This window comes from Cololabis saira, chromosome 10, assembly GCF_033807715.1.
Source record: "Cololabis saira isolate AMF1-May2022 chromosome 10, fColSai1.1, whole genome shotgun sequence".
Taxonomy (NCBI): Eukaryota; Metazoa; Chordata; class Actinopteri; order Beloniformes; family Belonidae; genus Cololabis; species Cololabis saira.
In genome coordinates this window covers 13,960,863-13,971,649 of record NC_084596.1, presented here as the reverse complement: position 1 = coordinate 13,971,649, position 10,787 = coordinate 13,960,863, and the positions used below count along the sequence as shown (strand labels likewise).

General features: G+C 38.0%; 1 protein-coding gene across 1 annotated transcript in view; it reads left to right on the top strand.

Moving 5' to 3' along the window:
• Positions 1-4,074: 4,074 nt before the first annotated feature.
• Positions 4,075-10,787, top strand: part of LOC133452444 (rho GTPase-activating protein 29-like) — a 59,641-nt gene continuing 52,928 nt past the window's right edge. Inside the window, 2 exon segments of the mRNA XM_061731752.1 lie at positions 4,075-4,222; positions 5,244-5,630. Of these exon segments, the coding sequence (XP_061587736.1) occupies positions 5,339-5,630 (292 nt within the window). The 5' untranslated portion in view covers positions 4,075-4,222; positions 5,244-5,338.

Below are 10,787 nucleotides of genomic sequence, written 5' to 3'. Positions count from 1 at the left end.
TTTTTTTCATTACCTCACGAGTTGTTGTTTGTCGTTGTTGAATTTTTCTGTCGTGGTCATGATCGTCTGCGGCCAAATGAAATGAACCTTTGCTCCAAACCTCAGACGACATGCTGCACACCTCGGAGGAACCGTTTTGAGACTGTTAGACGAAATATATTCATCTTCCTCAGGGGTTGAAGCTTCTCGATTTTTAAACTCAAAAGTGTGCTCCCTTACTTTAAACCTGTGTATTCCTCAGAAAGGGGCGAGGGGGGAAGTAGGAGTACAGCCGTTTATCGGGAGGGAGGGAGCTAAATGAGAGCTGAGCAGTTTTATCGGACGTTTTGGACTTTTCAAAGATTTAGGACAAGTGTATTGTCCTTGGAACTACCTCTCAGGTATACAGCAGGCTTCTTTGGAACATTTCTCTAATTTGAGAACCAATCCAGCTAGCTATCATGGACATATTCCTGGATTTCCTTTTTTTTTTTTTTTTTTTTTTTTTTTTTCTTCTTTTTTTAAAAATAATTGTTGAAATTCAGAGTTACTCCTTTGCCGGTGCCAGGGGCATTGACGGATGCTGTTTGGAGTTGCAATGTTACGCATTAATTTTAAGTGTGTGTGTGCGTGTGTGTGTGTGTGTAAGTACATGTGAGATTCTGAAGAGTAAATGATATGAAACGGATAGAGCATTTTTTTTTTTCTTTTAAATCATGGAAAGGTATTGGGGTTCACCCTTGCAAGGGCCATACTCGATCAAGCAACATGTCTGTTTTTTTTTTTTTTCCTTTCTTTTTTTTTTTTCTCTTTTAATTTCCATGGGTGTTTGGTCAGTAAACTCAGTCGGACGCCGCTCCCCAGATACCTCAGTCACTGTATGTCATGCAAGGAGAGCTCAAATGGTTGCCTTTGTCTCAAATGCAATGCCATAGTTGTACCATAACATGAATACCATACATGAATGTCCGTTATGCTGCTGTGACTATTCCAGGATACTCAAGGATTTGTAGATGTACATGTAGTCTTTGTTAATATAACACTAACATGTAATAACTATCCGTGATATGATGTGAGGCTAATATCCTGTTTTTGTGTGCGTGTTTTTTTTTTTTTTTTTTTCTTTCTTTTGTTTGTTGTTTTTTTTGAATGGGTAAGCCCTCAGCTGCTTACTCCTCCAGACTGACCTCAGATATTCTGGCAAGTACCTCAGGCTTTTTCTACATGTATATCAAGTTGTGTTATATATTTTATTGTGTTTTAGTAGTTGAGAGTTGAGATATTTTATTGCTGGTTGGGCCTCTTTGTCTGTGGAGATTTTTTTCCCTCCCTTTTTTTTTTTTTTTTTTTTTTTTTTTTCCTCTTCCCCCCTTAAAAGAGCCTGACCAGTTTTTACGGTGTTAATGCTCTACAGACCTAAAAGAAGATGAGCAGATTCTTGTAAATATGTGTGTACACACGGATGCTGAACATTTAGGATTTCCTTTTTACACGCAAAAAGCGGGGCATTTGCTGTTTTTTATTTACAGTTATGGAAAGGGATTTCTCACTTCCACATATACTCTAAGTTATTTTGACAGCTCGCCCTGTGATGATTTTTTTTTTTTTTTTTTTTTCTTCATTTTAAGAGAAGTGTTACTGATATCGATGGATAATGGTATTTGCTCATCTGGTTTAGAAGCTGTGAAATTGGCTTTGGAAAGTAGTATATCATCAAGAACAAATTACAATTTAAAAACCCACATATTTGTTTTGGTTTGGTGCAGGCAGCTTCTGTGATTGGCCATTTGTTTTGAACAGTATTGCCTAAATATTAACCTGCTGATGTGATGTTCTGACCTGTTTTAGTGATAGTTTAGTCACGTTGGACAACACACAGGCTCATCTGTTGTGCTTTGATTAGTGGTGTGGAAAGATAGTGATTTCAACAGTGATCTGTAGCTCTTGCTGATGTTCAGTTTTGTAAAGGACTTTTCGGGGGTGGGGGGGTAAAAAAAAAAAGAAAAAAAAAGCCAAACAGTGTTTTGTGTTTGGAAACCATCATTGTGTTTGTAATGACATGACTGACTGATGCAGCACTGTCAGGATTCACGTGAACAGCGGCGTGTCCAAGGGGCCAGCAATATTTACTACACAGCAATAGTCATTTAACTATCATGGTTTAAGTCATTCAACTCAGCTGTGACTTAGCAGTTTCTCTACTGCAGATCAACATATTGCATCTCATCACACCTGGATCAGGCTCTGAAGGTCCAAGTCTCCTGATGTGGGGGAGAAAATGCAGCGGGTTGAACTTTTGTGCGCATGCTGAACGTGGCCCAGGTGCTTTCACAAATTGTGCCAGAGAAACACCGGTCACGCGAGACAATGTGCAGTGATCGGTTGTTGCCTCCAAATGCTGTCTTACACCCAGCTCTTCTGAACCGAAAAAAAAAAAAAAAACAAAACCCTGTTACCTCATGCAGTACCTCCTTCAGTAACACTAACACGGAGTCAGTCTCATCTTCGACAAAAAGAAAGAAAGAAAAAAAAATCTATCAGTTATTGTGTAAATATTTACTTGATAAATGTAAAGGGTTTCTTCCTTTTCATGTGTGAATCCTGTGAAAACAAAATCCTTTTTATTTTGATTTACAGTCAGCATATTGTTTCTCACAGTGTAATGGATGTTTGAATCGTGTGACCTTCCCTGTTTATGTGACCTGTGTGCGTGTGCGCGCGACTGTGTGGTAAATCAGTACGAATGGTAACTTTATCTGTGCATTGAAATGCTTAGAAATATAAACTAGATGAAAATACATTCATCTTTTTTGTATATTGAAAATAAAGACAAATCCTGATTAACCATGTAAATTGACATATTTGTTTTTGTTCCACTGGACTTGTACAATTTCACAAACCACATACATACATTGTGATTTTAAGAAAAGGGGGAAAAAATGAACAAGAGTGTATATATTCACCCCACTTTTAACCAGACTTTTAACGGATATTGTTAGATTTCCAGGAGGTTCTTTGGCTGTATATGTACACTAGATGGCAGTATGAGTGCCAGTAGTTTTGTTTTGGTTCTTATTTGGGACAATTTTAGTTATTTGACTCTGGATTATGAACTTAAAAAAAAATGTGTGTGTATATGTGACATATATATATATATATATATATATATATTATTCATTTCTTGCTTTGCAGGAAAGGAGCAAGTGTGTTCATTATTCTAAAATAATTCTAAATATGATACATGACATAAATCAGATGATTAAACCTTTTCTCCCTGACATATGAAATAATACACAATCATAACTTAACTGTTCATTATATATTCAAAGTAAAAATACCCCGAACTTTTCTTAAACAGTTTGTAAACATTTGTGTATGATTATGACATAATTGGGTAACTGTACGTTTGTTTGTTTTTTATAAATCTTATTTTATTAAATTTTGTATGAAACTTTTTAATGTATGTATTTTCATCTGACTGGCTGGTTCAATGGTCTCAGAAATTAATGTATCATATGACACATCCATCACTATAGAGTCGAAGGCAGGTTGCAGTATCAGGTTGATAAAATTAAATATATTTTTTCTTTACATTAAGTGAAGTAGGGATCCATATAAGCTCTTGGAATTTATGCATTATAATTTTCTTTTTCCTCAAGGAAAATGTCAACAAACGCGACTTGTGTTACTAGTAGATGTCATGAGAAACGCGTGTATTGGGCGCATTCAGGGACCATCCGTTCAATCTAACTTCAGGCGACATTCGCGCAATCATCACACTGACCTAACTGTATCGATGATTTAAGCGAGGCATCAAGTTAAAACGTTGGTTCGAAGCACACACTGAAATTCAGCCTCTATTATTAAAAAATAAATGACATTATGTGATCCTAATACAACGTAATTCCAGCTGATCTGTCGTTTGCTGTCGCTCAAAACCTTTAATTAAAAAACGTCCGTTGATCCTTGAAGGCATCACCAGCGCTTCCCACCGATTGAATTCATCCAATGAAAACGCAGCACATTGCCCACGTGACCAACCTACTGGTAAATGATATTGACTTGAGAGAGTTGCAGAGAGTCAGCTACTTTTCCATGTACAGTGAGTCGATGCGATCAACTTTCTGCCTTTGTTGGACTTACTTTTTGCCTCATGGATACTTTAGGGTTTTCACATTTTCCGACTGACTAGAAATTGCATGTTTGGATATTTTGGCCACTATGTCAGTATACTGCGGAGAAGGTGAGTTTTGCAAAAGCGTGTTTTGACTGTAGCAGCAAAGCTGATTATGACCGGGGTTGCACGTTTTTATTTGTAAGTTTTTGGGGGGTTTTTGGTTGTTTTTTTTTTTTCGTTTTAAACTTTACGAACTGAAGTGGCGCAATTTGCTTTTATGTGAGACTGTGGTGAATAAAATCCCCTGATCTTACTTTGTACTGGCTGTTTAATGTGTATAGAGCTGTTTTGTAGAAATAAATGAATATATATGTACGTATAATTTTGATACTTAACTAATGTTACGTTATAAACGTTATATTAACTAAGTTGGCTAACATCAAACCCTTTTTTAACGTCAGAAACTGCCAAACTAAAATAAATAAAAGGTATAATGCCACGCAAAACATTATGTAAATATGTTTATTTAAATTCTAAAGGAAATAAACGGGATTTTATTTTGTATATCTGTTTTATTTATTTATCTATCTCTTATAATGTTTTTATTATTTTTTATTGTTGTGGACTGATTATTTTTTAGCCTTAATCCTTGAACTTTTATCTTTTTATAAATTTTATATATTCTATATTGTATGTCAGGCTGCATTGGTCTCCCAGTTTTTATTTTTTGGTCTCCCAGTTTTTATTTATTTGTTTATTATGCTTATTTTTCAGTCAAAATGTCAAAGCACCTTGTATTTCATGTACCTGGATGAAAGGTGCTATATAAATAAAATTTGGTTTGATTTGATTTGATACAGTAAACCCAGCAGTTAGTCAGGACATTATTATGATAGGAATACATATGATAATATTGTATTATAGACATAGAGTTGGGTTAAAAGTTGTATTTATACATTATATTAAAAGTTTACTACAGTTTACCATAGACACCCTTTTCATCCATTTGTTAAGATATCAAGTGTTAAAGGATGAAATTCTTTGTTTTCTTGTTTTGTTTCTTAAACCTCTCTTGAAGTGTTTTTTTTTTACATGTACAAAAGTAAAATAAATCAAATCAAATCCACATTTCCTCTCTGTTTTGCAGCCGTCCAGAGGCGAGAGCATCGTGGTGAGTTCAGGGGTTAGCTGGATAGCTGGGAGATTGTAACTCCAGCTGCTCCAGCTGCTCCAGCTGCTGGGATGCTGCGGAAGAGCAGCAGCACTGGTGGCTTTGGGACAAAGCAAGCACAGGGGCCGCCACGGCACCAGTCCAGACCCGAGCTGGAGCCGGAGCCTCTGCCGGCCAGATCCGCCAACACCTGGGCCAGGGGGCGAAGCACCAAGAACCCCAACCCTCTGCACAATGCGGGGCTCTCCACCCGCTTGATGGGGGCTCCGGGGGTCGACCCCGACTACGTGATGCAGCTGGTGAATGATGTGAGGGGGTTTGCGGATGTGCTGCTCAGCCTCAAGGATGCTTTCCAGCACACAGGTGAGTTCAGGTGGAGCTGGAATGCACAGGTTGTGGAAGTCAGTGAACTGTTAAAGGACAGATAAAGAGAGAAAATGTTGTTTTGTTGTTCTTGTTACGGGCTGTTCTCTAAATATCAGATTTAAGATACATTCTTGAAATTATTTTGTGGCGCTCTATGTGATGCTTGTCGTTGACAGTGGAGGAAGTTAAAGTTTTTCCAATCAAGTCAGTTTTTTAATCAAACAGCCTTTGCACTGCCTTGTTATTCTCAACATTGGCATAATGTGTGGAAAACAGAGTACATCTATTTATAGGAGATGTTATTTTGTGTTTAAGATCAAGCAAAGAGAAATGTTTGCATTTTGAGCTGAGACAGTAAAACCTGATATTTATAAATTATGCTATAGGTTTCCTAGCTGATTCTGGTATAAACATGCAAGCACTAACAACATGTCCTGTTGTCTGTGTTTGCCCAAAGGAATCACAAATACTAAGGTATTATCATTCTTACAACCTTCTACGTGGTGCTGTTGTGAACATTTATTTAAATCATAAGCAGTAGTGGATTTACGTGGTCTTCTTGCTTAGCTATGATGCTTTCTCTTTCAAAATCAGAATCAGAATTACTCAATCTATCCCTGAGGGGAAATTGCTTTTTGTTACAGAAACTCCAAATGCTGAAGAAAACAAGAAGTGCCCCCCTTACTAGATTGACGTATAGGTAAAAAGAAAGTAACATAGAATATTGGCTGTAAATTGCTTTATATTGGCTCCGTAGTAGAATACTAAATAAATAAAGTGGTATTATAAAGTGCTTCAAACAAAATACAAGGGAAGAAAACAGTTTTCTTAACACCCAATGTTTTCCATCATCAATTCAATTCAGTCCAGTTCAAAACTCTTGACTAATCTGCAGAGAAATGTATTATTGCAGTAGTTAAAATTTCAGTCTCCTCAGAGATCCATTGTAGATGGTTATTGCTGTGGGAGGAAGGATCTCCTAGCCGTCTGTGTGACGCTGCTGACGGAAGATACTCCGTTGCTAAATCACTGTGTTGTGAAGATGATGCTCAGGGTAACAAGCTAGTAACAATCAAAAGAGCTTTAGCAACAAGCTGCTACCATGAGCACTGCTATTTTAGGACACACGTCACAGCTCAACATCTAGTGCACAAAAGAACATGAGAGCAGCGGATGCTTGATTAGAGACTGTTGACTTACGTTGTCTTTTGTTTTACCCCTGCTTGGTTTGATGGCTTTGATTTTGTTTGAAAACTGAGGCCCCGTTTACACGGAGCAAAAACTGAGGCGTTTTCATGCGTTTTGGCCGTTCGTTTACACGCAAACAGAGCTCAAAGTCACCAAAAACGATCATTTCTGAAAACTCCGGCCAAAGTGGAGATTTTCAAAAACTCTGTTTTCACGTTTGCTTGTAAACGGAGGAAAACGGAGGAAAACGGAGGAAAACGGAGTAAAACGGAGATTTAGGCTCAGAACGTCATATTATGCTACAGAAACGTCACCAGCATCATTTGTGCGACCTGTGTTTACAATTTGTTTGGCCACCGTCAATATTTTCTTGTATTTTAACTGTTTTATATTCTAATGTCACACTTAAAAGTAACTCCACTTCTCTGTCACTCCAAACGAAAGACTCTCGTTCCGTCTTGGAAGTAACTGGCAGTCAAGGCTGATTTATGGTTCCGCGTTACACCAACGCAGAGCCTACGGCGTAGTACGTAGGCTACGCCATCGATTTAACGCGGAACCATATTATTCAGGCACACATGTCATTTGTTGATGTTTTTTTCCAGGATTCCGATCGGCTTGCATGACTTTACGCTTCTCGTTACACTGCCCCCTGCAGGTTTGGCTGCTCATAGCAACTTAACAGCGTTTTCATGCGGGTTCGTGTAAACGAGGATATTTTTGAAAACGAAGAGGGGAAAATATCCGTTTTTGTAAATACCCGGCTATGTGTAAACGTGGCCTGAGACAAACACTGACAGTGGGTTGTTGTTGAAAAGTTATGGCTCCATTGATTTATAATTATTATTTACCCAAAGGTGCCCGGCGAGGCACCAGTGTGGCATTTTTCAACCATGTGTTATGGCCAACGATTTTGTCTTTCCGTCTTATTTAGCTGTTTGATGGGGAATTAAAAAGTGCCACCGTTGCTACTTTGGTCTAACGCTGCTGTGCAACTAAAAGACTGATGCAGACAAAGACGCCTACACAGGACTCTACTGTACGTCTTACAGGGGGAGTGAGTTGTTTAGCCATTCCTCTGGCTGGAGGAGGGAGAACCTTGGCCTGCGTCGTGCTGAGTGTTTCCCTGAGCCATCACAAAAACATGTGGGGTATTTGCTTCCCCATTAACAACGGCCCCTATTCATCAGGTGCTATGAAATCATACCATAATGTCATTTGGAGTAGGCGTTTATTTTTGTCTCTTTTATTTCTCCACTGAGACACCGAGAAAAGGACAGAGTTGGAGTTACTCATGCTACGTGCTGCTTCTGTCTTGTGGTTTTCTGTCTATATACAGTAAGCAAGTGGGTTTTTATTACTAAAAGGAAAGAAAACGTGGTGGAATATGCTCATGTAAAAACAAATCTGTAAGGACGTAACTGTGGTTTTAAATAAAAGCTATGATTTGAGACTCACAGTGAACCACAACCTTTTTCTCAAAAGGTGCACGTAGGAAACCAACACCCTGCACTACAATGTGATCTAAAGACAGATAAATGTTTAAATGCATGATTTGATCCTGAACGTTGATGTAATGCTTGTGGCTTTTGCTGTCATTACTAGCAATCATTTGCATATTTTAAAGACAACCACACCTTATCGCCTTGTGAATGTTTTGTTTTGTGGCAGGGTGGTTGGGTGCATGTGACCGTCATGCCCACATGTAGAGGTTGTGACTCATGGCATTACAAACTGCTGGAAAATATGTGAATAACCCTGATGTTTGTCACTGAGGCTTTGCCTACTTCATGTTAGTCTACATTGTCTGATGTCTGCATGTGAGGATTTGTTAATTATAAGCTAAGCGATGATGTCAACACCTGGTTCATCTTCACGTGTGTGTGTTTTCGTTCCAAAGTGGTTTGAAGACATGCATAGTTATGAATATAAACTATATAATTCCATTTTCACATAAGCTCATTTAAACAAATTAGTATAATTATGCCAAGAAAATATGCAAAAAAGCACTAATGGGAAGATACATTACATTTATATTCACATTTTCAGTATGTGTGAGCTACGTTGCAGGCAGCGCTGTCTCTGCCCACAGTGGTTTTCTTTGTGATTAGCAGCACGTCTTGTGCGACGAGACAAACAGCCTCTCAGAAACAACCCTTTCTACGTGTTTAGAAAACCACAGGAACAGCTTTTCAGCTGGTCCCAACTAGGAATGGGCGATATTTTACCGTTCACGATAAACCGTCATAAAAATTCCCCACGGTAAGAATTTGTCATCTCACGATAAAAACGATAAATTGAGGAAATGAGAAAAAAAGACAGAAAGAAAGAAATGAGCCTGAAAGAAAGAAAGAAGGAAAGAAAGAAAGAAAGAAAGAAAGAAAGAAATGAGCCTGAAAGAAAGAAAGAAAGAAAGAAAGAAAGAAAGAAAGAAAGAAAGAAAGAAAGAAATGAGCCTGAAAGAAAGAAAAAGGAAAGAAAGAGGAAAGAAATAAATAAATAAATAAATGAGCCTGAAAGAAAGAAAGAAAGAAAGAAAGAAAGAAATGAGCCTGAAAGAAAGAAAGAAAGAAAGAAAGAAAGAAAGAAAGAAAGAAAGAAAGAAATGAGCCTGATAGAAAGAAAGAAAGAAAGAAAGAAAGAAAGAAAGAAAGAAATGAGCCTGAAAGAAAGAAAAAGGAAAGAAAGAAAGAAAGAAAGAAAGAAAGAAAGAAAGAAAGAAAGAAAGAAAGAAAGAAAGAAAGAAAGAAAGAAAGAAAGAAAGAAAGAAAGAAAGAAAGAAAGAAAGAAAGAAAGAAATGAGCCCGAAAGAAAGAAAGAAAGAAAGAAAGAAATGAGCCTGAAAGAAAGAAAGAAGGAAAGAAAGAAATGAGCCTGAAAGAAAGAAAGAAAGAAAGATTCCCTTTGATGACACTTTTTGTATTGGTATTTTTTTTATCGTCATTTTTATCGTTATGGGGATAAATGCCAGAAATTATCGTGATACATTTTTTAGTCCATATCACCCATCCCTAGTCCCAACAAAAGAACACGTTGGTTGATGGAAACAGGGGAACTCCAACCTCACCTGTTTGACTAACTTGACCCACCTCACGTTTACCCACAACAAATTCCTCTCTTTACTGTCTTTGTTCAGTCACACTGTGGGACAGCTTTTGAAGGCCACATGAGAAAACGTATCAAGACCTACTGTACCGTGGTGGTGACTTGCTATGTTCACACTGTGTCCAGATTGTATCTGGACACATTTTTGACAATCTAAATAGTCAAAAACCACATGGTATTTAAGTTTTCCAAACTGGAAAGTAAATACAGAGGTGGTTTCAAATTCACTTCATATCAATTGCACAGAAACATCCCACTGCTGCTCCACATAATCATTTGCTAGAGTAGCAAATCCAGTTCACATCCCTCCATATTTGTTCTGTTTTGCATCTCTTCTGTGCATGTAAGTCACCATAAGGCACGTTTCCACAAATGGGCGTTCCGGGTAGATTTTTCGAGTTCGGGCCGTTTGCGTGTGTCTCCATTATTACCAGGAATGGCCCAGTAAATGTGGCCTTTAAGAACCTTTAGAGGGAGAACAACATCTGTAGCAGGAGAAGTACTCAGGTTGTGCAACAGGAACCTCCTAGTGGGGGTCTCTGCTGATTGGGATGTTTGAATTACGGCCAGCACTCTCAAGTGAACATAAATCATGTGCTCACAACTCATTTCTACCATTTGGACCATTTGCTATGAGTGCATTTGAAGAAGTTGGAGATTACAGGAAAAAATGATTGATGGACCAGCGAGTTGGTTCAGGTCTCGTTGGTATACTACGCCATTGTAGAGGTACAGCCGGGGGATTCTTTTAATATCATTCTCTACGACCGCAGTGTACGTTTGAAAAAAACAAAACAAAAAGAAAATGCAACTAGCATCCATTGCTTATGTTTTTCTTTTTTCACTTTATTCTTTTGCCGC